General features: G+C 50.5%; 1 protein-coding gene across 4 annotated transcripts; it reads right to left on the reverse strand.

Annotated features, from left to right (window-relative positions):
- Positions 1-350: 350 nt before the first annotated feature.
- LOC122378449 (UDP-glucose 4-epimerase-like) lies at positions 351-27,399 on the reverse strand. Of its 4 annotated transcripts, none has more exons than XM_043359529.1 (9): positions 27,257-27,399; positions 11,198-11,350; positions 10,660-10,780; positions 6,655-6,768; positions 5,865-6,041; positions 4,828-5,008; positions 4,464-4,552; positions 2,211-2,403; positions 351-1,126 (listed from the first exon to the last, which is right to left on the reverse strand). In XM_043359529.1, the coding sequence occupies exons 1-9, from the start codon at positions 27,391-27,393 to the stop codon at positions 933-935; spliced, it is 1,359 nt and encodes a 452-aa protein (XP_043215464.1). In that variant the 5' UTR covers positions 27,394-27,399; the 3' UTR covers positions 351-932. The 4 variants fall into 4 exon arrangements, with proteins under 4 accessions (XP_043215464.1, XP_043215465.1, XP_043215467.1 ...); XM_043359530.1 differs by lacking the exon at positions 2,211-2,403 and adding an exon at positions 2,791-2,983; XM_043359532.1 differs by lacking the exons at positions 2,211-2,403; positions 27,257-27,399 and adding exons at positions 2,791-2,983; positions 14,973-15,117.
- Positions 27,400-27,792: the final 393 nt, after the last annotated feature.

Raw genomic sequence — 27,792 nt, forward strand, 5'->3', positions numbered from 1 at the left:
TCGCGGGAGTGGTCACTGGCTGACGGGAAGTGAACGGTTCCTCGGGTCGGCCGCCTCACCCGGTCTGCAGCTAACCGTGGCGCCCCCGCCGCGGCGTAATAAGACTGGTTTTCAAATTACGGCCGGTCGCTGGCTGATATCTCGACATCAGGCGGCGGTGACTGAGTCCCGCGATCGCGGGCTATCGGCAGTTCCTACTGAATTCTAACGGGACTGACCAGCACCCGGAGCTAGATGGGTCGAGACGCGTCATCTCAATCCCAGTACACATCCCATTCCCTCAGATCCTGGTTTCTGTGCGGACAAAACCAGAATCGGTGTTAAAAAAGACCACTGCCGAAAGGACTCGATCAATCAGCGTGAAATTTATTAAACATTTTCTCAATGCTCAATACAGTGCGGTGCATCAAAACTGATGTTCAATGTTTGCATTTGAACAAAAGGGGGTAGATCCAGGAATATAGACATCAAAATAAATAAATTACAACGGCAGCTGATTAAATATATGAATATGTAAATATCTATCAACATATATGAAATATATCGAAAATCAAGAAATCACAACCACTCAAGACAAACGAGCAAACAAAACCAATCTATGTCCCCACAGCCTGGGGTAAAGTTGGTCCAGGCGCGTACTGCCGCCGAGCCGATCTTGGAAGACGACAAACTACCAACGACGAACCAGGGATGACCGACAGTCGACACCTCGCTCCAATCTGTGGTCTACAATACTGCTACACACATGGGTGCGAGATATCCTCCCTCGCCCGCAACTCCGGCTCGAAAACAGCATCGGAGCACTGCAAACTCGGAGTGGGAACTGCCAACCGAGACCGCCAACTCGGAACGAGAATCAGTGCGAGCATCGCCAGCTTTGGGTAGGGACTTGCATGATAAACCACCCTTTTCGAGCTGCGCCGTTTCGCTCCTCAGTGGCCGTTCGCTCCGTTGGACACGCCATTGGCGGTGGATACTCCGTTGGTGGCTCCGTTGGTGGCTCCGTTGGTCAGGCCGGCGCCGTTGGCCAGTTTGGAGGCGGGCAGCGCTCCGTTGGTGGCCGGGGAGTCGCAGTCGTCCTGGTAGCCGCGCGGGTTCTGGGTCTGCCACCGCCACATGTCACGGCCTGGGGGAGGGGGAGGGGGTGTCATGGAGGGTGCAGGGAGTCGGGTAACAGGTGGAACGAAGGAGCTGTGTCGGCGGGAGGGGTGGGCGGGGCCAATCACCTCAGCTGCTACCTGAGCTCGAACGTTGAACAAAGCGTCACGTGAAGTCGATAAATGATACAAAACAGTCACATCCTACTCAATACGGAGACATGAAGACCGAAAAGCCATCTAAATACCTACCTATTATGGTTGACCAGCGAGCATCATCGAATCGGTCATCGGCACTACGCTATCCATTGTCATGTCATAACCCAGCCGTGCTACTATGATATAACATTGAACAGTCACAAAAATGACGTGACGTGCAGTGCAAGACATGCGGTTGCTACAGTAATTGTTTCGCACGATGCGGCACGCAGAAAGATAAATGCATGAGCTATCTTGTCAAATTTTAAGTCCCTGTGCGCATGATAACCCAAGGACGCGCAGACGCGGCGGATCAACCAGAGGGTGGCACAACACTGACGATTCGTGACGCTACACATGCCCTGAATAGTCATGCTAGGCTGCTCGTGAGTCATTCAGCAACAACCTGACTGAAAGTGTGGATTTATCTGGTGTACAGATACGGAAACCCTTATCCTATTGTCACTGACAGACATTTCCTGCCATCAAAACTTGGGCCAATTATGTATTTAGAGAGCTGATGGCTAGAATCTGGACACTGGTTCACATTTGTCTGACATTGGCCGACCTTGGTCAGCACTCAACAGCTGCTTCATTGTCCGCTGCATCCGTCCCATTGGAGCGGTCATAAACATCGACATGTTCAAACACCGCTATTCAGCGCCACTAGTTGCCTCAGTGATCCTATCCAGCTTCCAATCTCAGCCCTAAAACTGAGATCCCGCCACCAAAGCCCACACATTTTAAAACTTACCAACAGCTTTCCGTAAGTTAGCTTCTGGCTTCACAAAGCTGTAAGATGTTACATGCCGCCCTTCTCCCGTTCTTCCCACCAGATACTCTTCGCCACAAAACCAAACATTCGTCTTTTCGTCTCCATCTTTCACCTCCCTGCCCCACCCCACCACTACTCACACATATCCTCCAGAGTGCGTTTGGCCGTCCAGCCGAGCTCCTCTCTGGCCAGAGTGGCGTTGGCAAACATACTGACAATGTCGCCGGCGCGGCGCGGCCGGATGGCGCACGGTACCGGCCGGCCGGTGACACGTTCAAACATGGCCGCCAGCTGTTTGACGGACACCCCCTCGCCCGTGCCAAGGTTGTACGTCTGTAACATGGTGTGGAGCGTTACGAAGGAGTGGAGGGAGAGGAGGGACCTGGGGGCCGGAAAGGCGTGACGTGCAGGTGTGGGGGGTGGAAGGTAGCAGCAGGTGAGGAGGTGGTGAAGTGAAAAGGTGACGGCTTGGTGAGGCGGTTTGGAGGGGAGGATTGGTAGAGCAAGGCTGCAAAAATAACTTGGTAAGACAGCGAAGAGCCCAAGCGAGGTTGGAAGTAGCCAGAAGCCAGAACCACATGCGGAGTAAGCGAGAGGCAGAGCTCGAGACCGTCATGCATTCACCACCGGACCAGTCCCAATCACGGGTTAGACGGAGGTAAACAGACGCCCACCGTTAGAGGCGGCCCTGCCCGCTGTGACCCCCCCCCCCTTACTCACACATGTCGTCGATGTCGTAGCGGGGCGTCCAGCTGAGCTCGCGCTGGCCGCGGGAGCCGTCACACACGAGCGTCGGCACGTCGCCATAGCGCCGCGCGGCCATCCGGTGGGGCACGCGCGTGCCCGTCACCCGCTCCCAGTGCGCGAGCAGCTCTAGGACGCTGAGCCCTCTGCCCAGGCCCAGGTTAAGAGGCTGCCGACAGAGGCATCAGGCGCGTGCCAGTGCCGCTCAGGCGGCGGCGCCGGCAGCCAGGGCCAGGGGAGGACCCTGGCTGCCGGGCCGCGGGCCGCAGCGGGGCGGGGCGACCACAACACCATCCGTATCGTACAAAGTTGGCTTACATGGCCAGCAGCCAAATTTTTCTAAGCAGCAATTCAGTTTGAGCGTTGATTTACATATGACAATCCGATATAACCATTCGAAATTCTGCTAAAAGTCAATCGATAAACTTCTATGCGAAGCAGATCAGCTAACGGACAATCTTGCGAGAAGATTTTGATAAAATTGAATTATAGTTCCAAACAAATATCCTTTAAAAGTATCCGACACATATAAAACAAACATAAAACAGATCAAGTTCTGTTCGTTTGAACAACGGTTCACGAATTATGATACATTGACATGCAGCAACCACCAAAAACCCGACCTCAGGGCGTTCCACAGAGCCCAACTAAAACCCCACACCATCACCCACATTGTGATACAAAGACAGCAGCGAAACTATCGCTGTACATGAGAACTAAAACCAACACCGGTTAACGGTTAGTACCAGATCCACCGAGCGCCTGTCTTTGGAGGCGTTTGGGTCATCAGAGTCTCAGACACACTATAACAGTACAACTAAGGACAACTACCTTCAGCGGAGCAGCGGAGAAAGAGAAGCATCGACAGCCATTCAGATAGAACATGGAAGTTGCCCGAATATTCGTAAAAGCGAGGGAAGATGTTTTGTTGTAGGAAAATGGAATATGACGGTAGGTGACTCATCACACCAAAGCATGTTCAAAACAACGTTTATAAACGCTATATACCATTACCGTTAAAAAAAAGGATCAAATTTACTCACGCAAATCAATACCACAGTACTTATGTTTTTTCATGATGCATTAAATTAAAATAAGCAAATCCAATCAATCCGTTTTGAATGCATCACTACAAAACGAGACAAAGAACTAAAAAAAGGCACTCAATGTGTCAGTCTAGTCACGAAAAAAGTCGAGACGAAATAATAAGTCAACCAATACAAGAAGTCAGAGAAAATAAGTCGTACGCAAAGTCTCAGTCACCAGTAGAAAAAAGACAGATCGAAAAATGAAGCAAGGGAAAGACGTAACTAAAAGAGTCAGTCAGTAAAAGCGAGGAGGGAATAAAACAAACTAAGACGTCATGTCTGAAGTCAGGCAAGTTCATTCCAGCTCTAGGCATACCGTCCGTCACCTACCATCATGCAAACGTCACAGAGTCGACACACTGTCACAGTTTTGGTCACGGGTCACCACTGGCACAGTTATTGGTCACGGTCACACAAAGTCGCTGTCACTCACAGGTCAGGTCACAAGTCACAGGTCACGAGTGACATCTAATGGAACGACACAGCCTAACGTCACGTCACATCCTAAGGTCACTGTCTCAGGTCACCGAGTCACGCGACTGTCGTGTCCTGTCGCCTCACCTTGTACCGGAAGTGCTCCTGGCTGAGACGGCTCAGCGCGGCCACGTGACCCGACGCCAGGTCCATGATGTGGATGTAGTCTCGGACACCTGACGTGATAGAGCGACAAGTGAGGGCTGTGAGAGGAGGCCGGTCCAAATGAGAGGACACGCGCAGTCTCCGACGCCTGAGCGAGAGGAGACTCGTCCAAAAGAGAAGCATCTCTTGGCCAAGAAGGCAAACAAATTTGGCATTGAAACTTCTCCGTCGAGATAAGTAGAGTTATCGGTTATCCCCTAGTGATAGGTCTGTTTGTAGCAATACCGTGATGACTGAATTGTTATCGTTGTCTTCATACAGAAGGCCTCGAGTTATTCCCTCGCACCTGTGCCATCCGGCGTGTTGTAGTCCCCTCCAAACACCTCCACGTGCGGCTTGTTTCCGAGCGCCACCTGGGCGATGTACGGCATCAGGTTGCTGAAGTTCTTGGTGGGGTCCTCGCCGATCCGGCCGGACGGGTGGGCGCCCACCGGGTTGAAGTACCGCAGAGAGATAATGTTCCACCTCTGCGGGGGAAACACAAGGGGTGAGTGTCAGATGAGCAGGGGAGGGGCAACGCAAGATTCTTCAAGATAGGGTAACGGGCCACTGGCTTGTGGGTAGTTGGAAATCGTGATGCACATGGCGTGCAGCCTGCAATCAAAATCATCATCGAAACAGTAATGAAAAAGTCCCAAAGCAGTTTCAAACAGAGTGTGGGGTGTGTTGGGTGACCTCGAAATCAGTGTTGGGCTACCTCAAAAACTCATGATACGCATTACGCAGTACGCAGCACGCAGTCGGCCCATATTTTACGAAACTATAGCAAAATATGGCACACTAGACGGACTCATGCGCGTCAGATGTAAATACGCGGAACTGAGATACAAGGCCACCACAATCTCAGAGACTGTGAGACCGTGACACGGACCCAACAGCTGCGGCGGAAGTCTGTCCCGTCCGGACCGACTACATAGATTGGGCCAGACAGAGCGGGACAATCGCTGAAATGGGCAGGAAGCTCACACTTCCGGTACAAAGCTGCGGCGCATCAAGGCACGGCGGATGTCCAAACAACCACCAAATGACTCGTAGAACTTCCCTACCACATCCAAAACCATGGCACTAACAACAAGGGGAACCAGACGAGACTTTTGCGTCAGTGTCTCAGTAAATCAGTATACCCTTCTAGTGAGTAGTGACCCCTACCATTAGTGTCCCATATTGTCCCCTTGTAAGCCATGTTCTTCTATCATTTAATGGCACTCCCAAACATCTCTCGTTGCACGTCCCTTCGTAGTCAACCAGTCATTTTCAACACCAATCACTCCCATCCTTTGTCCCAGTACCTCTCACCATCCCCCGCCCCCATTTTCCCCTCACCGGCTCGGCGTGTGTGAGGTCCTTGAGCATCTCCTCGATAAGGTACTTGGTGCGTCCGTACACGTTGGTCACGTTGCCGGTCGGGTGATCCTCGGTAATGGGGAGGTGCTCTGGGTCTCCGTACACACAGCACGACGAGGAGAACACCATCTGGTATACGTTGTGCTCCTTCATCACCTGTGGAGGGGGGGGGGGGAAGGAACCGCTGGAGTGAGGGAGTGGGCAGAGAGGTTGGCGGAACTGATACGAGACTCAATACTCTGAAGTATCCCTTCAGACATTTCAGGTTGGTCCGTTGGAAAAGAATCGTAAAAATGAACGACACTTTCATTCATCCATCGGAATAGGTGCTATTTTGATCCAAAAGCACTCAGCGAATATGTCTCATCAATGGTTGACATCTATCGATAAGAATCCACACGGAAGCGCCTTTAGTCACACCAGATATGTAGGTACGCATTACGTCGAAAGCGGTAAGTAAACGGCAAAAGAGCGGTCCCAGCTGTGAATGATTCTCACTTTTGGACCATCGCGCCACCACATACCGCGAGAATAGCACAGGTGTTAGAGCGAGGTCGTATGGGAACAACAGGCCTCAGAGTTCCGGGCTGGGCAGCATGGGAACTCGAACATAAGCTACGACAGGGAACGATGAAAAAAGGTCCAGTAAGAGAATTTGAGTCATTTCAAATCGAGCGAGCTTAGTAGATCTTGAAGCTGAAGTTTGGCTGAAGTGTTTGAAGTGCTTGGCTGAATTCAGAATGTCTTGCTTCCGTCATTGATAACTTACTTCGACCAGGTTGATGGTGCCGATGACGTTGTTCTTGTAGTACTTGAGCGGGAACTGCATGGACTCGCCGACCGCCTTGATGGCCGCGAAGTGGATCACGTAGTCGATGTGATGCTGTGGAGACGGGAAGGGAGGGGTAGGGGGTTAGCATACATGGAGCAAACTTGCAGCGCGACAAGGAACGTAACACAAAACTGTCACCTGGAAATTCGTCGACTGTTGGTAAGTAAGTAGGTACTAGGTATTTCATATCGTGAACACGGGGACGAGCGGGATAAGTTGAATATACAGAGTGAATCGCTGTCACCGTGCCTATATTGCCAAACTTGACATTGACACTGTGTGACCGCCGCTGGTATTTCGACACCGGAACAGAGTAAACACGCGCGTTGGGTGGTGACAGCCCCCCCCCCCCCCGATCGGTGGATGTCACCAAATGGGCGTCGGTCAAGGCTACGATACCCACGAGTGAGGCGAGTGATGTTGAATGCCTGTGTCTGACGGATAAAAATAAGCCCCAGAGGAACCTAATGCGATTAAATAACACTTGTCAGCATTGATTCGTACGAGACGAGCAGAAGCCGAGCCTTGAATGAGATCCTACCAAGCCGAGACTGCAGTCTACACGTGGAATGCGCATGAACATTGGACAGTCTGCCCATGTTTCCCTGATACGGCATGAAAGCATGTCACCAAGGCGCTAATCCGATGGCTTAACGCGTCCGATCAGTGCCAATCGCACGACATTTTGTTTGCGGAGCCGTCACCGCGGACACGCAAAGATGAACGGCACCTTGAGGTTCATACGGCCATCCAAAACTCAAAGTCCAGCTGCGAACCGAGCACCGAGCTACCGAGCTAGCTTGTTTTGCGTGCTGTCGCTTTTAACATTGGTAATTATCCTAATTTTTTTTCGCACAAGTAGGTACGCAGAAAACGGTCCCTCAGTCGGCTTTCGGTCGTTGCGTAAACTCGCCCGCAAGTTAGTTCAACAGCCGATGTTTTAATTGTCCCCGGGGGTCGAGCGAGCCTCACTAATAGACTATCGGAATTCGGCCAAATGTCGACATACGGCGGTCACCGGCGCCACTGGGGCATCGCAGTCAGATCTGTCGGTTGGCAGTCTGTGAGGCAATCGACCGAACGACGTTTCAGAAGGAAGAGGCAGTTGTGATTATTCTGAGATGACCGAGAATTCTGTTGAGGCACAAGGGGTCGACTATGTATAGAATTGCGTAGAGGCGACGAGAAGGCATTGCGCACCCGGGGAACAAAGTCAGGTCACTGAGCTCTCACCCTGCTCCCGGCTACGGTCATCCGTGCCGGTACCGACTGCACCAGCGGCGGAGGGTACCTAATCATTACAGCCCGCCCGGGGGGAAGCACCGCAGAAAAACACCGGCCACCGCGGTCCTGAATAAGGTGCAGCGGTGGCACTGACCGGCCTGGCGGCCCACCGGCGCCGGAGAGACGGGAATCCCGCACCTGCTCAGCCCTCAGCAGCGGTGAGGGACGAGCGGGGGGCGGCCGATCAGGTGACTATCACGTGACCGCTGAGTGGTCAGAGGGAGATAGTGCTACCTAGCCGTGCTACCCGTGCTAACTACATTTCTGCTGGTTAGCGCTGGTATTTCTCACCTCCTAACATGGAGATTGATCATGCTCAGAGGCCCTGAAGTTTACCCAGCAACGATGGTCGAGTTATCGTAAAGAAGCCGGTTTGGCCATTACCTCATGAATGAAACATGAGCTCCAAAACATTCAGACTTCAGAGTTGTTATTCACCCCACTGAATATGAACTGACTGAGCTTGCCGCGGGAACCAGAAACTGAGATGTCTGACTCTCAGCTTACCAAATATTTCACCGTGAAACATTCTAAATACCGTAAGAGGCCTAACTTTTCAAGGGCACCTAGGACCCAAATCGTCCCATGGCTGGCCTTGAAAACTATCGCATTAGCAGCTTTACTACAGGGCGCGTGTATACATCCAGATTACAGGTGTCTTCATCCCACAAACAAGGTGTAGCCGCGTTGATCCGTATTCGGGAGACCGTAAACGGTCACTCAGCGTCCTCATGTCAACCGACCCAGAATCCGCAAACAAGCATCACCTGAACTCGATACTTGAACCGTGCCTGGCCCAGTGTTCCGCTCTAGCACCTTACTTTTGGCAGCCCCAGTGTTTGGCTCCCAGCATCTTATCAGCGCCTGAACGCTTCCAGCCATCCGTCCGGATCCCAGCCCAGTGTCCCACTCCTAGCACCTGACCGGTCGCCGCGCGGCCCATGACGCGGCGCGACTCACTGAGGTCACGAACGGTACACGTTCAATGGGCCGGCGTGTGCCTGGCGGACGGTCCACGCCGGTCCACGCCGGGCCGGGCCGCCAGACGGCCAGACGGGTCCCCTGACACAGTTATGTCAGAAGGACGTAAAACCGTGCCGTCTCGATGCATACAGAATACGGAAGTCGGTTTCGAGTTATAATTCGAAGCATCAGCTATTCAGGCCCAGAGATGATTTCGTTCCAGACTCCCAGAATGAGGAGCAGGTTTTAGACGCAAGATGTGTGGGTAAGCGGGAGGGTCTTGATGTGAATATAGTGTCGTAACGAGTCAGAGCACTTCAGCTGCAATACGCAAAATGCAGCACATATGATACCAGCCGACTACAGTGTGGAGGCAGGTAACATATTGACGGTTCAAACAGCGAAATCAAATACGGGATACGGGAATGCGCGAATCACCAACGCCACATTCAACAACCCCGCTCGTCACGTGATATACCCCAATCGAACCCTGACCACGATTCCATCAGCAGCCCAGCAGTCGATGGGAGCTCCACTCGTCCCGCCGGACTAGCAGACTCCTGACACCTGCCCCCGGTATCTTTACGACCCTCGCCGCGTGTCGAAATCGCTATCACACTCCCCGCGAACCACCCCGCCCCGCCCCGGGGCATTTCGTCAGCGTCTAGGTCAGGCCCGGCCCGGTCTGGGTCAGGAGATGGTGGCTTCATCACCTGCCACTCCCCACCGCTCGGGATAAAATCTGGGGCAGCGGACTGGCCCGTCCGACAGGGAACACCAGAGCCCCGGCCCCTCTGCTAGGTCGGGCGAGGGGCCGGCCGGCCGGTCGGTCTGCTGCGCTCTAAACAAAGCTATTGTGTGGGCCCGATGTGCAAATGGAACACAACACCCCAACCCAGCACAGTGACCCGACCAGGGCAGGCGCCAGGCAGGCATGAGGCCAAAACTACGCACGCAAAAACCATTGGAACAAAGGGCGAGCTACGATCGTACCATGAGCCCAGGGTCACGGGGAGCGCGAGTGTTTTACAATCGGGGCGACCTTAGCGAGTCACGCTGGGGTCAGATTATATCATCACCGTTTACAGGCCGCAATAAACAAGGCCTCATTCACAAAATGCCGCCTCAAGTAAAAAGACACTGAATTCACATGGCTCAAAGCATGAGTCTCCGAACAACCAACGCATGGCAACGTAAGATGGAAATACTTTCTACACAATACACTAGCTTCAGTGTCATGGTTACCTTTTGGCTATGCCAAATACACTGAAAACAATTTAACCCAAGGCTGGCGAGTAAACCGGTGTTTTACGGGTACCCCTATCCGCAACCATTTTTAACCACCCTCCCAGGAGTAGTGCTAGGTCCCATTGCGGTGTAGTCGTACTTGCTCTGAGCGGATATAACCGCTGTCAGCGAACAAGTCCGCTGAGAGCAGGGACGACTACACTGCCATGGGACCTTACTGTACTCCTGGAAGGGTGGTTAAAAATGGTTGCGGATAGGGGTACCTGCAAAACACCGGTTTACTCGCGGGCCTTGGGTTAAATTGTTTTCAGTGTAGGCATGCCAGCTTGCGATCTTGAACTATATCTGTTGCAATGGATGCTGTGCTCACCTGCACCGTTACAACAAATTGCAGCCCGCTATAGCAATGCCAGTTGATGAAGACGAACATACGCCACTTTCACATACCTTGCTGAAGATCTCGTCGACCCTGTTGATGTCGAGGAGGTCGCACTGGTAGAAGGTCAGCTTCTTGCCCGTGATCTCCTCCACGCGCTTGAGGGAGGGCGCCTCTCCCGAGTCGGTGTGCCTGGGGGAGGGGGGGGGGGGGTCAGACAGGTGGCTACAGTCCCGGTGACGTCATCGGTAGGTGTTCTCAGAGACAGCCTGGATGACGTCATGGCAGAGTCCACGCGATAGCGCGACCCTCCCGGACCGATGAGGATTCCTTGAAGAACGGCGGATGGAAACGGGCAGCAGCAGTCTGGCTTCTTTTTCCATGACACGAGTCGAAAAATAGCGATGCAATACATTCAGACATAAATTCAATTCAAATACCGTTTGCTTTAAAGTTGCAAGCCCAGTTATCCAGTGATCGTGTTCAAATCCACTCCACCTCGAGATAGTAAAAATTATCCAGCGTTATAATCAGTGATCGTGTTCCAGCCCACCTGGAGTTGGCGGAAGATCCTGCATAGGATTAGCCCGTGAACGTATCCTAACTTACCTGGAGTTGGCAAAGTTGTCGATGGCGATGACGTCATATCCGGCGTTGAGCAGCTCGACGCAGCAGTGGGAGCCGATGTAGCCCGCGCCACCGGTCACAAACACGCACTTCTTGTCCGACATCGCGGCTGATGGGATGATGTGAACTGTTGACCTGGTGATGACGAACGGAAATTGGGTTAGTCGGGATGCATAATAAAATTCACAAACATATACGAATAAAGACATGGGTTGTATGAAAAAGAGACGCTGACGGCTTCATCGAAAGCCTGAGCTTTCCTAGAGCTAAGTTATAAGTTATTTGGTATCACACTTTCCGACGTATGAGTTAACTTTTCTTTGTATAGGAAGTAAAAGCGCATTTTTTCCACAAAATAAGCCTCTTTTGCTCATATTGCACCCTCAACAGCAAGCGGAACTCCTTCGAACTCAGTCTGGGTCACACTGCCGTTTCAACGTGGTATGCAAATGCTGAAATTAGCATTCATGCAATGCAACACAACATGTTGATTGTTGGTCTTCCAACCAAAGCAGCACGACAATCAGGTACTGTGAGGATGTATCGTACCTAGCACGTCCTGTATTCGTGCACGGAGCTGCTTTTTTAATGTGACAAACCCGTTCACAGTTCAGTCAGTCTGGCACCAAATTAACAATGTACAAATTAACGATTTAACAAATTAACAAAGCTTGACGATAAAGGGAAACATGTCAGAGCAGTAAATATGAAAACGGGAAAAGATCGTATGATTATTTTGGTTACTTACAATCATTATCCAACTAAGTTCATTCACGTCCATTGTCTCCCTCCCCCTTTAAACGTTCATCAAGTCGTGAGATCTCCCCTGTCCCCAGTTGTTTTTCCCCTCCCGATCACAGACACTCCGGTTATTCACGGTCGGTTCCCATAAACGACCTACCCGAGGCATCTCTGTGGAACAAAGATCGTGCCGGGTCGTCCATCTGAGGGGGAGGGGAGGGGACCCGTCCGTGACCGGCCGTGAACCCGCCCGGTCACCTACCGGAGTGTTTGGACTCTGCTAACCACTGAACAGGCACCGGTCAGACCCGGCCAATCAGCGCTGGCGCCGCGCTAAAAGCCGAGGAATGCGAGCGTCTCCGGCGTGCCCTGAGGCAGAACGGCGCCGGCGAGAGAGGAGGGCCATGGCAAGGTCATTGTGGCGATTTAAATGGTCAAGGGTGGATATCCAGTGTCCACGGGATGTGGGGAAGGTTTGGGATTTGGGGAAGGTTAAGTCAGTTTCGTCAACTTGTGACGAAACAAGTTCATCAAAATGGTCCATTAATTGGGGAAAACAAATGGCTTGGGTCGTCTCGGGCCCTCCAGTGAACACAACCGAATGAGGCCGAGAATTTGACCGCTATTATGCTAAGAACTAGAAAGATCTGCGCAGTAGACTTCACAAATGTCACAACAGTGACCACTATCCAGCCTTTTTCAACACCGTCACATATAAAGGCACTCCATTCCGGCAGTTGATTACACTCTGGAGAATCCACATTTCAATCGTTCCTGGTCAAATGTCGGGGACCAGCCATACCAGGCTCCTCAGTCCATACGGCCTGCGGCGCGGCGGGCCTTCCAATGACCCCAACCGTGAGACCGCACCTGAGCCGTGCGAAACGAGACCGGTTCTGTGCCTCTACCGATCCGAATACCGCTGATCAGACACCACAGGCCAGCTTCCCACCGCCAGCCTCCCGCGGATCCACTCCCGGCCGCCACGGGAGGGGTCACCGCGGCCGGCGCCGGCCAAGTTCATTGCCACGAGGAGCCGCCGACTTCCGGGCGGTGCCGCCGCGCCAGTGCCGGTGCACGTGCAGGCTCTGAAGGTCACCGGCGGACGGGTTTCGTCACAGGTAGACCGGCCTGTCTCGGCGGCGGGACTGCCGGCTCTGAGCGTGTGACTGACTCGGGTGGGTCTGAGTTCCGAGCGAGGTGAGGCATTGATTCGGATGGACTCGCGGACGCTTGTGTCTGGAAGGGTTAGAGGAAGGTGGGGTCAGACGAAAGGCAACGAGCTCTAAGAATGCAGAGCAGGTAGGGCGAGGGATGGAAGATGAATGTGGTCCTGAATAGACAAACGCTTGACACACAGAATAGCATGACGAAGAATAGCATGGGATAATCGGAGAGGCAGCACACAAGGCATCTGAGATGTGATACTCGTTACGCTGCAAAATAGCAGAAAGAGGCTTTTGGGTTAGACTCACGAAGTGTCACTGGGAACGTGCTAATACGATATAAATCAGACTGAATGCATGCCATAGACTGCGGATAGCCAAATCACACCATCAAGCGACTGTATAATGCTTATCGAGATCGTATTATGATTATGGGCGGGACAGAGGAACCGCGCCTTCCATGGCTTGCATGAATACGGTTTAAAAGAACCGTTTAGCTGTCCTTGGCTTTGGTGGCCAGTCCAGAGGAGGATTAGAGTTACTTCGGCAGCCAGTTGCCGTGAGCGCCGTGGTCCTCCTTTGATTCTGGGTCCGTTCTGAGGTTCTGTCGACTCATTCGTCGCAGCCGACAGACAAGTGTGCCGTGTGTCGCTTCAACCTCACAGATCATCGACGGAAAGACCGGGATGACAGCGCCGTCTCGCTGACATTACAGACTAGTCTGACAGCCAGCTGTTGACGGTGAAACAGACTGGTGTAGCTCTGGCCTCTAAATCACTTCGTCACACAATGTCACGCTTCTGTCTGTCCTGCCGTCGGGAGACAGTGAACAACCCAGACAGCAGACAGTGGAGACACGACGCCCTGGAGTAGCACACAACATAGGCAGTGCCGGTGTGTACCAGAACAGACAACGGTGAGCGCAACAGATAGACTGCAGCCAATATGCCAGACAACGCCTCAGGGCAGCAGACAGGATGACGTCGTATTGTACCGAGCCAACCATCTCGGCGGCGGCTGTGGCGACCGGGGAAGCTTTGACAGCGTCATACCCAGCGGAGTGAAGCCGCAGTGGCAGTGGAGGCGTGAGGGTCAACAAACAAGCCGCTGGCCAGTGTGAAACAACAAACAAACCGGAGCGCTACGGATGACTGCCGAGCAGCTACCATGCAGAGATACGGTCGCCTGGGACCCGGCGCTGGACATGGTCCCTTGAAATCGAGTTGGGAAAACGGGACGGGAAAGTGATTAAGTGCTTTGCATTTAGCCGAAAGCTTATGTGGTATCGTGAGCCTTTTCATGGCCGACAAATAACACGAACGACTCGAGCTGAGCACATATATGTCGACTTCAAGGCGATCTTTTCAGGAAAGTCGCCCGAAAAGGGCTCAACGCTGGTCATGAAGAGTACAGCTCGTCATACTTCTAATAAAATTATCGCTGCAATTAGGAAAGCCGGATGTACGGATGGACGAACATGCAAAGCGACCATGCAACGGGGAAGGAACAGCTATGACTTATGGGTGAATGCTGAAAGACAAGCTGTCCCACGCACAGAGTCCTGTCCCGACTTTCTAAAGCGGGAAGTAGTGTCCCGCCCGTGACCCAGTCTGGTGGCCATCCGAACGCAATCGAGTCCACGGTCCCGTTACTTCAGCTGACACGCACAATGCGGTCAGCCGTCTTACCCTCATTACCGACACAAACTTTACAACCTGATCACAGTATCAGGTCCCAATCGACACCTCCAGTCAGAACTCTCAAAATACGACACCTCCAGTGGCCAAACCGTCCTGGGTAAGTTATAGCACGAGGACAGCTCCAACCATCGCCCCGCCTCTCAGACTCACCTGACCGCGCGCCGTACCAAGCCAGACGACAGACAGACACCGACTGGCCACCGACTGGGTTCGGCGGCGCCGGCTCACGGCGCAGACGTCAGCTACCCTCCCGCAGCGCTCCGCGGGCCGTAGGGGCGATCACACCGCCCGCCGACACAGCAATCTCACCTCTAGCGGCTGACACGGTGGCAGGCGGTAGCGTCAGACGGCACGCCGTGCGGCCGGCCCACGGCGTGTTGCCATGAGTCCGGGCTCCGGGTACGGACGTACGCCCATGGATCGCCCATGGATGCGTCGTTCTGGTACGAGTTCGGTGGCGAATGGCCTTGCCAAGGCCGGACGGGGCGAGGGTGGTCGGCAGGAGCAGAGTTCTGCTGATCGCGGTTCCAGGAAGCTGGAATGACAGAGAGGGAAGGCAAGGTTACTTCATCACATGGGATGCATCTTCAGCCTTATCAGATCGCTTTATGTTGCAGATTATGATTATTATGTTGCAGGTAAGACTAGGAACGTGTCATAGTGGGAACTAGGATTTGGGAAGTTTCCACAGTATAACTAAAACATGATGGAGCAGGACTGAGAAGTTCGGAGGGATGGGTAATTGGGTAGGACCATGAGCAAACAAGAGCTCTCTTCCTAGAACACACAACCAAACACAAATTGGATCACAGGTCGGGCCATTCACAGGTCATAAGTCGGACCAATTAAAGGACAGCGACCCAGATCCCTCAGAGGACACGATTCCCTCAATCTTCTCCGAGAGTGGACATTGTCATGTCCGACAGAGGTGGGGCAAATGTCCCGGATAGAGCTGCGCCCTGCGGACACATTCTGGTTCGGTAGCAGCGGACACGGTCCTACACCAGCCGGCAAAGTCCCGTCCTACCACATAAGTTCGGAGTGGCGAGAATCGTAGCGCAGAGCTCCTATTTTAACCTACCCGCTTACGGCAAGCAGCACATCAACATATGTTCGGTGGCTCGCCATCGGCCCTCGCCTGGACAATGCAGAGGCGGTACCAGCAGCGCCATCTCAGTTCAATTTAGCCCTAACAGAGTCACCTGCAGCCAGCAGGTGCGAGACTGCCCTCTCAGCTCGGAACACTCCGGCCGGGACAATATGTAAAGCCCGGCTATCTAACTATAATTCACGGTTTATCCTCTGTCTTTTCCAGTCTCAGATTTCCACCTATTTGAGCGTTGTTTCGGGCTGCTGGTCGCCTCAGCCAGGTCAACGAGAGGGCGGTTCCAATGAAGGCACACCTGACCCAGCCTTCCAAGGCGACTTATGCGTGTAGCGCACCTGGGGCAATGGGCATGATTTGTCCCATGGAACGCAGTCTCAGCCGACTCACCAATCTGTCATCCCACGGATAGTCGTCCTAATATCTGTCGTCCCACGGATAATCCCTACTGTGTCTCGATCCTCCCATCGTCCCATGGTCCTACCGAAAGGATTTTATACCTACCGAAACAAAAACACTACATCTAGAAAAGACCAAAATACCGCAATGAACGGAGGATTCCCAAAGAAGATGCATGAGCATTGAGCATAACGCTATACCGATTTACTTTCATTGGGCGGATACGGGACATGGGCAGCAAAATCCCAATTCCCAGTCCAGCCCGGCCCAGGCCCATGGGTTCACGGCCCGGCCCAGCCCGAACCCATTCATCGCAAAAGTGTCAAAGCCCAGCCCGGCCCAGCCCTTCAAAGATTAATGGATTAAAAATGATGGACACCACATAGGCATTATACTCATTACTCACCCAAATTCCGTAGCAAAGAAAAAATCTTTTGAGAGCAGCATGCACAATGCACTGACCACATTGCACATAGGTCAATATGCTTTATAAACTCGTTTTGTTTTTTTTTCAGCCTGGAGTGGTAGGGATGTGTGCACCGTATCTGATGGGTCACCATGTCTAATTCTTGTTTCCCTTCCAGATTCATTTATGCGAGGGCATTCGTTGCACTGAATAAACGTCACCTACGAATGCCTCTTTGATCATGCCCTCGCATAAATGAATCTTTTTTCGACCGAGTCATCGCCACCTCCCCGTAGGAGCCAGCGAGCCCGACGCCCGCCTCGATACCTGGAGGCCTATCAGTGTGATCATTGAGTTATTTTTTTTTTCGCTTGTTCTCTCAAACTGGGGGGATGTAGCATGTAGGGATGTGTGCACCGTGTCTGATGGGTCACCATGTCTAATTCTTGTTTCCCTTCCAGATTCATTTATGCGCGAGGGCATTCGTTGCACTGAATAAACGAACGTCACCTACGAATGCCTCTTTGATCACAGCCTTGCACAGTAATAAGCTAGTAATGGTTTTTACTTCTTGTCTCAGTCGCGAACCTCTGAGTCCACTTAACAGTTCTTGGCCCAGCCCATCCACAGCCCATCGATCCTTCATATTTGATGGGTCGGCCCAGCCCATGGCCCATTGGGCTGGCCCGGCCCATGGCGAACACTGCTTCAAGCGCCGGTAAGGTTCCAAAAGGACGTAAAATATGAAAAAGTACCTTCATTGATTTTTGGGCAGGCAAAAGGTGATAATCCTCTTGTCATACCTCATGAAAGGTCACGGAAGGTCATGAAACTAGGCACTAGGCAGTTTTTCCACCATTATTCCATAGACGTGCTGAGGTGATGAAAATACATTGGAGGCGTGCTTGACTCAACTGGTGCATATTGACTCATATTGGCATGACCTGTAGGGACTGGTCAGGTCACCATGCTACCAGCTTAGGTCAAATCGGTGGGTCAGCAAACCGACCTTACCTGACCGGACCGATCCCATCCTTTGGTGCATTGGTCCGAAATGTTCGTCTTGTTTGCTTGATTGATCCATCGGTAACTTATTGCAGGATTTCTTGCCATATATGATCCCTGAATGTGTATGCAATATGCATTTAAATTTACCGTTTACGTGCAAGAAAAAAAAATGCAATGCTTTCAATTGCTATGCTTCAATTCAATTCAATTCAATTTCAACCGTCATAGTTAAACCAAAATATGTGGAACCGAATGGAATTACGTAACACCGAAACCCTCTGTTACGTAACGCGACTTCAAAATCAGCTGCGGGTGAGCCCCGCGGGCGTCGTTTGCTTTTAGGGGAGGAGGAGGGGGGATGGGGAACGCCACCGGCTGCGTGGGAATCACCTCATCCCCCCTACCGTAGGGTCATAGTGGGGGGGGAGGGCGCATTCCACTGATTCTTGGCTCAGGTAGAAACGCCCATTTCCTGCGCGTCAGCTGATTTCCAGCCAATGAACTGCCAGCAAGGTCGCAGAACAGCCAATGACCTTTGAGATTTGGTTGTAAGGCGGGGATACGCTGGCAGTAGAGTCTGGTAGACTCTCACAGCTGTAGCGCGCCTTTTTTGACGTAATCGGCGCCACTGCTGCCTAACTTTGGCGCCGGATTTCATTCTTCTTTCACCGCTTGTTGCGATTGGGTCGGCTTGTTCAAATTTACAAAGACATCTTTACATATAAATTTATTATAATGGCTCCCACTATCAGAGAGAAGCTGGGTGAATTGAGTCTTTCATCTGTTGAAGCCAAAGAAAATCAGGTAAGTGCGTGGATTGAAGAGGGGCTGGGGGATATTGGATTGCCGGTTGAAGCACTGAAGCGGTTTTTGTTTCTATTTTCTTGTCAATTCAGCTGTACTTCTGGATTGGGTAAAAGTTGGAAGCATCATATAAGGTGCTTCACATTGTTTGCTTTTTGTTATGTTAGTACCTAACCCATTACCTTATGATTAAACTAGTCTGATGTGTTCCACCAAAAAACTACCTACCTTCTCAATGGAATGCTAACTGGAGGTTTATATTGCTCTGTCGATCTTTCACTTATGTATTTGCTTGTGATTATATATCACAATATATGTGATTGTATAAAAGCCTTGTTTTGTGAACAAAACCTTCTTTTTGTGACCCATTCATGTACTTTTCTTTATTTGTGCTATTATGTTGCACACAGCTTGAAGTCTGTTTGGGATGCGGAGCCTAATGGTGCTTAAGGTCCACAATGAAGCTATTATCCTGTCATAGCTTAGTTGATTGTATTGTCATTTTACTAATTTGCTTCATATTTCCACATTTTGATTTAAAATGCTATGAGATCTTCATGTTTTCAACTGTCATTTTAGCTCTGTGATCAGTTTTTGCAAGTAATTAGGGTTCAAATTCAGTATCAGTAGGTATGTACAAAAGAAGGTATCCTCCACTTAGATTTTAGTCATCTTATCTCAATCTCTAACCAAGTGTTTCTGGTTGTTTTAGGCATAGATATACAGACTAGATAGGGCAGCTCTTTAGCGACGGCATGCAGAGGGCGCCGCCATGTTGGGGCAGCCCTCGGCGGGGCAGCTCTGTGTAAGTGAACGGGAAAATGGGAAAGTTTACGGCACATTTTTTGGTATTTTTGGAGTGAATAGTGTTTGTCTCTGGAGTTCAGCTCATAGATTGAAGCTTGGAGAATGTCAAATGGAGGTTGAATTGTGCTCAACTAGTTTTGATTTAGATATATGAAGATAGAAAGGAGGGAGTGTTACCCGGATGGCGCCATTGTCTGACAGGTATGCTGCTTTGCATTTGAGGGTATTTAAGGGGTTGATAGTACATTTTGTTGGAAAAACATTATGTGGAAGTGCAGTAGGATCTCATACCTTTATTTTCTTTCTTATTTACTATATAAACAACAAAAGATCAAGGCATTGAAAAGTGTAGTTTGTGATGCAAAATGCTGGTGCTAAAATGAGTTTTATTGTAGGCCTATGGTAGGTTAAATTATAGGACTATGTCAAATATATCCTCATTTTATATTAACAAACACTTAAGCATTTGGAAAGTTACTGTGCGCCAGACTGCAAAGCGCGTCAACACAGTCAGCAAGCCGCACAAGCTGGGGCGACATGTCTGCTTCAGTCCTCTGAAAATCTGCAACAGATATCAGCTGCACTAACTAGCAAGACCTACATTTTTACCACAAGCTTATATATCTCTGCTGTTGATAGGAAATGCTGCAATATAAGACTTGAAATTTAAGTCACATACTGACTTGCAGTCAGTGACTGCGTTATGTCTCTGAAGACTGACTATCTGTTCACCATTTTCTTGGAGTAGATATGATATGCTAGTGCAGCAGATCTGCATTGCATGATGTTATGGCCAGCAATTCTCAACACAAAAATGTTTACCTTTCTGCTGCAAATCTAAGCCACCCTGTGCAGCTGATGAGCACCTCTGCACTGGCAATATGTTATCGGCATTGCCGTCTGGGCTGTGGTTGGCGCCTTAAAAACAATGGTCTACATGTGAAATTCCAAAATTGTGAACCATTTTATAGCCTTAGGTACAGATATTGCAATATTTCTCTTGCCATCTAAATGGTTTGAAATACCTAAGTCTTCATTGACCTGGGTTTTATGAGCAAAGTTGGTAAATGCATATTTCAAACTGAGTACAGCGGTGAGCGAGTAGGAAAATCCTTTCCTGATGCGTAGTTACTTGGTAATGTAGCTCAGGTAATTGACTCAAGAAAATGATCAATTATTGTATCTATCTTTCAGGTTCAGTTATATGTGCAACTCACAAGTGCTCAAAAAGGCTGCAAGATACCTAGCTAGCAACTGCTCCAACCAGTTTGAAGGAAGAAGGGTTGTGTTTCTCCACAGGTAAATAGAAGATTTATTTTTCAGTTAAGTCTGAGAGGATGTTTTAGAAATGGATATAAATTGCAGTTAGTATTGTTCTTATGTGTTTTGTGAGATAGTCTCTGTTCATGTTTTAATGTGGATACATCACAATCCATAACAACAGTTGGCCATAAGGACAATTGATTAAACAATGGTCTGTTAAGAGCTCAGTAGCATCAAGATGCAGTGAATATAAATGTATAGTTACAAAGGGTATTTCATTTGAACTAACCTCCACCCAGCCCCTTGTTACCAGTTATTCAACACATTAACAGATGCCTGTCATTTTTCACTTTCTAGGTTTCCTCAAGACCCAGATGTGTACAGCGAAAGGACTGGCGCATTCAGGTGAAGATGGACTGATGGCAACATGTGTCGGAAGGGGGCAAGCTTGGTCATGCGGCACACTTCATGATGAGGGCTCCTTTGATAGCACAGACCAGTTTGGCTGTGCTATGGTGCAGTCCCATCAGGTCTTTCTTCCCTGCTCACCTGCAGGTGAGTGGCATGTAGTTGTGCAAGGTGAGCAGAGTCCACTGCTGTGTCATTGCTAACATGTGAAAGCAGCCTGTGATCTGTTTATACCGTTACAACATACCATACCAACTTAGAGCACAATCATTCCAGATGTTTGTGAGAAATAGATACGTGCTCTGCACATGTACGATTGTACACATACAATAGTATGCCTCAAGTGATAGCTTAAACTTATAAGCCAGAGCCACTCATCAGATTGGTCTCCAACCAGTGTCCCAATTTTGTATGCAATGCATCCTGCCATTCTGGAGTCATAAAAATACCCAGCACGCGCTTGCACCCAAACCACATTTCTCATTGCATTGCCAAGGGAAGTGGGTGCCCAACAACACACAAAGTTTCATCAAAATGTGTCCAGGCATTAAATAGGAGTTATTGCAAACAGAACAGATTTGGCACCGATGATTTAGTAAGTGCCTGGTGGAACGTGCCGAGTTGACTCCCCAAATGCTTCAACAATGCGTAATTTCAAGGAAGAATGGATAAGCTACACAACATGATAACTGTTTGCATGTATGGCTGCAAAGATATGGGCCTCTCTAGAATGCTTGATACCAAGTTTGACAGTTCATACTCATTTAACCCGATACTTTTTGAAGTTATATCAATATTTTTCGATAATTAATCTCATTTCTTTCTCGCTCATATTTGTATTCCATGGACCATGATTGATCGCCTCATGTGTGAATGTGTGTGAACATGGCACTGTGTGCATGTCAGTGTCGAGTCCGCTCATCGCCCTATCCCTACATATAGGAGAACTAAGAAGTAGGCATGATTGGTTGTTTTTATTTTCCTCAGGACCATTTCAATAGCTGCCAGAGCAGCGGGGGCTGAAGCAAAGGCTAGAGAAAGCTGCGACTAGGACGTTGGCCTGTTCCAAGCAGTCTCGAAACGCACACAAGAACGGGAAAATGTCGATCCGGACAGCACGCCCCAGGGAGCGTCACTCGTCAGAGGCGGTCTCGACGGGCAGGCCGGGCGGTGCCCAGGGAGTAGCGTCACCCGTCTGTGGCTGCCCCGATGGGCAGGCCGGGCGGCACTCCGGCAGCAGCTGCATCCGTCTGTAGCGGCCCCGACAGCAGGCCGGGCGGCACCTTGGGAGCAGTGGCACACGTTTATGTGTGGGGTGGCCCCGACGGCAGACCGGGCAACAGAGGCAGTCTACAGGGAATAGCGGCACCCATCTATGGTGGCCCCGACGGCGGGTCGGACACCGAGGCGGCTCCCAGGGAGCAGCGGCACCCGTCTGTGGCGGCATCGACGGCAGGACGGGCGGTGCTGATGTAGTAGCGTCTACTTTGCTGATAAACGTTAGCGATATAGGCATTATCCTAGTCACCATGCTCAAGCGCGTCGATGATATGCTTGTGCTAGGATAAGTTCAACCTAGAATTCTGACCTTACGTCACGTTGATCTAAGAGGGCCGTATAACTCATTTCGATTTTGACGGTCTTCAGTCCGTTGGTGACTGTCCCGACTCGCCAGCTCAATTTAATCGAATGATTTACCTTAAACTCCGACTCTGGCTTTGTGACGTAATCTATGTCGCTAAAGTAAACGGTGCAAAAGTTAAAAATTGGTTTACAAGATGTGTATTATCTCATGGTTTCGTGCGTTTGCATAATCTTCAATCATTTTCGGCACCAAAATAGCAGTTACCACCTTTCCCCATTGACTTGTGATGGCGATGTCACGTGACTGACCTGACCTCAGGTGACCATCAGGAAAAATATTGATATACAAGCTATAAGGCCTCTGGAGGGTACAAGGTTCTGTTAGTTTGATCTCCCTGTGAAAGCTCCTCTGTCACTGAAGGCATTGCGAAGTTGCGGCATGTCATGACCGCGCGGTGGCTCTATTATGACGTCATAGGTCAGTGACCGGGCATGACCTGAAAGGGTGATTAGTGTCATAAGATCCGGATTTAATGAAAGGTCAGTTGTACCAACTTTCAGCTCTCTGAGGCCAGCGTGTACCGAACAAGCACGAGTAAACCGTCTGGGAACAAGGGGTGACTAATCCCTCGCTGCAGTACGGTACGATGATAAAAAATTGATTTCAAATACATTTGGTGATGCTATAGGCTCTAACTAATCATTTCATAACCATACTGGCCATCTGCAGCCTCCCAATAACTCAAAAATCGGTTTGGAAAACGGGCTCGAAACCGCTCCACCCCCATTCACTTTACGTGTTGTAGCAAATGCGAGTCTATGTAGACGGCTGCCCCAACATGGCTGCCTGACCTACATGTTCGCTAGTATGGGGAGCCAATGGGCGTGTCCTATCTAGTCTGTATATCTATGGTTTTAGGCATTGAAAGTAGTAAGCAGCCCCACAAAGAAGGTAAGAATCATGCATCACATAGTTTTGAAAGTATTGATATCATTGGCATTGGAAACTATGCAGTTTTACATTTTAGTTTATTTTAGCCCTCATCTGTTGAGAATAACCCTCAAGTGCTTTTTTCATTTCTGTTATGGCATTTAGTGTGAAAATTAGTGTTTGGCTTGCTAACAAATGTAAGTGCAATTATTAATACCTACAATTTTGTGCAATGCTTTGTTTTACTTTTGTTTTTGCTACTTTAAGTCACTTTCGATTATTTAGTGTGCTGCCCTTGTTTCTCATACTTGACAGAGGTTTTTTATTTTTTATCAGTAAGTAGGTAGCTAGTTTGTGGCTTGAAACTTCCCTTTCTCTATTAGAGCAATAGGCTGTATTTTTCATTCAATGCTGCCTGTTCTTTTATTGCAGGCCTTGCAATCTGGAAATGCCAAAGTACTCAAGGTAAGGAAATCTGCAATGTGCAGATATTCTGTCAAAGTGTCATAGCTTTCTTTTTACCTCCAAATGACAACTGCTTCTAATATGGTTGAGCAACATAATTGGGTAATGAGCATGCATCTCATGGGCAATGTTGGAAAAATAACCCTCGATCTTCAAGTGGTAAACAAATGTGTATAAATCATTGGTATTATCAGCTCTGACTGTTGTTGCCTGATAAGCCCCTGCCATTCTTTTGGACTAATCTTGCATCCTGTCACTGTTGCAGAGTCCAAAGAAGGCGGCGCCCAAGCCGGCCCAGGCAACCGGTGTGGAAGATGAACCCCTGCTCCGGGAGAACCCGAATCGGTTCGTCATTCTCCCGATCAAGTACAACGACATTTGGAAGATGTACAAGAAGGCCGAGGCTTCGTTCTGGACCGCTGAAGAGGTAAAAACGAGCGCAAATATCTCTAGAGCTGATATTACCAAAACAAAGCTGTAAGAAGATTGTATGTCTTTGTAGTTATCGCCATGAGTTTCCGGCAGAATTTCCCGTCCTTTCCGGCTCCGGGCGGATGCTACCGACTCCTGCGGTTCAAGGTTTGAGCTCTCATACCCCCAAAGTTGATCAAATCATAGGAAATGTTAACGAGGCCGAATAATTCGGTCGTCGTTTTTCAGATGCCGACAATCGATTTGTGCCGCATGGGGATCGATGCATAAAAGGAAGGCTTAGAGAACGTGTATTGGGTGAGAAAAGAGCGAAAACTGGATACCAAAGAATTAAACGCAACTGTGTCAACATTAATATGAAGTTTTAATAGCTTATTTCTAAGCATTGTTCTTCAGACGTCTTTTCGTTATTTGCTGTGCGCCATACGGAATCAGTCAGCGTCGGAGGCAGTCCACCACATGAAATCGCCGCTGGTGTCTGACGGTGCTGACTCTCTCACCAGGTGGACTTGTCGAAGGACCTGGACGACTGGCAGGGTCTCAAGGACGAGGAGCGCTACTTCATCTCCCACGTGCTGGCCTTTTTCGCCGCCTCTGACGGTATTGTGAACGAGAACCTGGTGGAGCGGTTCAGCACCGAGGTGCAGGTGCCCGAGGCGCGCTTCTTCTACGGCTTTCAGATCGCTATGGAGAATGTGCACTCAGAGATGTACAGCTTGCTGATCGACACATACGTCAAGGACCCGCAGGAGAGGTGTGTGCGGGGATGTCCATGTAGTTTCTTGGATTTGTGTGAAGTGGTTTGGTAATTGTGATTCACGAGATAAATAATCGTTTCGAATCAACTAGTCTGTCACTTGAGTGACGATTTACGATAATTTGTCTGTGGAATGTGCGTTGTTTAGGGTATTCGTTAGTCGGTCCTTTCTCGTCCCCGTTTTCCCTTCTTGGCTCCTTCCTGGGCCGTAAATGCTAACCGATTTCATCCCTTCAGGCATCACCTGTTCAACGCCATCGAGACTCTGCCCTGTGTCAAGAAGAAGGCCGACTGGGCGCTCAACTGGATCTCGCACAAGACGGCCACCTTCGGCGAGCGCGTCATCGCCTTCGCCTCGGTGGAGGGCATCTTCTTCTCTGGCAGTTTCGCGGCCATCTTCTGGCTGAAGAAGCGCGGCCTGATGCCGGGCCTGACCTTCAGCAACGAGCTCATCTCGCGGGACGAGGTGCGACGGCTGGCAGGGAGGGAGGGGCTGCCATTCCCAGCAAAGGGGTCCTGACATATAGCCCAGTGTTCCTTTCAATGATCTATGCCGAGCACGTCTAAATTCTACATATACCTTGGTGATGACGCTATTATCTTTTTTCTACCAGTTAATATCGAAATTTCAGCATTGTTAGGTTTGATTCACTCAATTTCACAACTTTTCCTCACGCATACGACCTGACTAGTACTAATGTCTGTTTCTAACAGTTATCCTCCATTTGCCGATCTCCGTATTGTTACACGTTACAACCCCTGGCAGCCATCTCACCACACACCTCCCTCCCCCAGGGCCTGCACTGCGACTTCGCCTGTCTGATGTTCAAACACCTGGTCAACAAGCCCTCCGAGGAACGGGTCACCCAGATCGTGCGCGAGGCGGTCACCATCGAGCAGGAGTTCCTGACGGACGCGCTGCCCGTGGCAATGATCGGCATGAACTGCACACTGATGAGGCAGTACATCGAGTTTGTGGCCGACCGGCTACTCATCGAGCTCGGATGTCCAAAGGTGGGTGATTGGCGGCTGTTTCAAGATTGTGGGTGGGTGTGAAGCGGGGTGGCGGTGTGTATTGGTTGAGTTTGGAAGGAATCATGGAGAGTGAGACGGGTTGGTGGATTAGCTTCTGAGTCTGCTGTGTCCAGGCAATCTGGAGAACAGTTTTTCCTGTGATTGTATGCTGAAGCTTGTGTAAACGTCGCCGGGGTGCAGCGCGTACAAACAAGTTCTAAAACAGCCGTTGAAGTGTCCCGTACCAGTTTTCCACTCCACGTTAGAGCCACGTCATCACACAACATGGTATGTGCACGCCAAGTTCTGTCTGGCCTGCATGTGCACGTTCCCGCCACAACGGCCCACACCGGCTGGCAGCTGTGTTCAACTGTTCAAACCCCAGTCGTACATCGGCGCTTTGGAGGGTGGCGCCAAACAACGGGGAATCCCGAGCTCCGCTGACGCTATCACCCCCCCCCCTCCCCCTCCCCTATCTGGGCCGTTCCCACCACCGCGGCCGCCACCCCGCTCCTGTCGGAACATGTGGTGTGCCGCCGAGGGGCCTCCGGTTACTCCCTCCCCCTCCCCTTTCCTCTCTCCCCTCCCCTCACATGCCCCGCTGCAACCGGACATTGCTGAACGGCTGTTTGTTGGGCGCCAACCGGACATTGCTGAACGGCTGTTGGGCGCTGCGGTGGGCGGTGATTTCATGATAACCGTCTCCCGCCAGTAGGCTTTCAACGGACTCGGCTCGGGCAGCCGGGAATGCTGACGACGATGTAAATAAGACGATGCTGTAAGAGTCAACGGGTGATATCAACATGTTTAAAACTTGGGACCTGAGCCCCATGTTCTATGGAATCAATCAGAGAGTCGGTATCGATAACGGCATCTTTGAAAGGTAACAGTATTTAATTCCAACAAGTTACCCTGGCTGTCATGTTGCTGTGATACGGCACGGTAAGATATCGCCGTCACGTACATCCTCGCGTCATTCTGTTTAACAGAACGCCATCTCACCTTCCCCATGGTCCTCTCACCACGCTCACCTCCCTGCTCACCTGCTCACATGTTCTCTCTCCACCACCAGGTGTACGGCTCGGAGAACCCGTTCGACTTCATGGAGCACATCTCGCTGGAGGGCAAGACGAACTTCTTCGAGAAGCGAGTAGGCGAGTACCAGAAGGCTGGCGTCATGGATAGCATCTCCAGCCCGGCGACGCGCCAGTTCACGCTCGACGCCGACTTCTAGACTCGGCGAGCCGGTCGCCGCCTCCCTCCAACGCTGCCGTGTTGTGAATAGATGGTTTGTACATGGTCTTGACAAAGGACCCGGTGTTTTAGACTGCCGTGACTGTGGTTTGTGTCTGTGTCTGTCTGTGACTGTTTGAAGAGGGACCTAATGTGTGGCTTGGGTCCAGTCTTCCAGTCGTGTGACTATGTTCAGCCTATTTTGTGGATGTCTTCTAGTTTAGCTGTGACATTGTGTTGCTGTTTGCATTGAGATACCCCTTTGCGCCCGTGTACAAAGCGAAAGCTCATATTTAGACGCTACCTTCTACAAAATAACTTGGTTTTAACTTGGTGCGATCGGCTGGCTTTTTT

The sequence above is a fragment of the Amphibalanus amphitrite genome, unplaced genomic scaffold (genome assembly GCF_019059575.1).
Source record: "Amphibalanus amphitrite isolate SeventyFive unplaced genomic scaffold, NRLGWU_Aamphi_draft 000059F_arrow, whole genome shotgun sequence".
Taxonomy (NCBI): Eukaryota; Metazoa; Arthropoda; class Thecostraca; order Balanomorpha; family Balanidae; genus Amphibalanus; species Amphibalanus amphitrite.

Coding starts and splice junctions, on each gene's coding strand:
- LOC122378449 (XM_043359529.1), bottom strand. CDS start 27,393: ATGCTATCCATGACGCCAGCCTTCTGGTACTCGCCTACTCGCTTCTCG. Junction 11,351..27,256: donor TGGTGGTGGAGAGAGAACAT/GTGAGCAGGTGA, acceptor CGTCATCACCAG/GTCAACAGTTCACATCATCC. Junction 6,769..10,659: donor TCGACGAGATCTTCAGCAAG/GTATGTGAAAGT, acceptor CCGTCTCCACAG/CATCACATCGACTACGTGAT.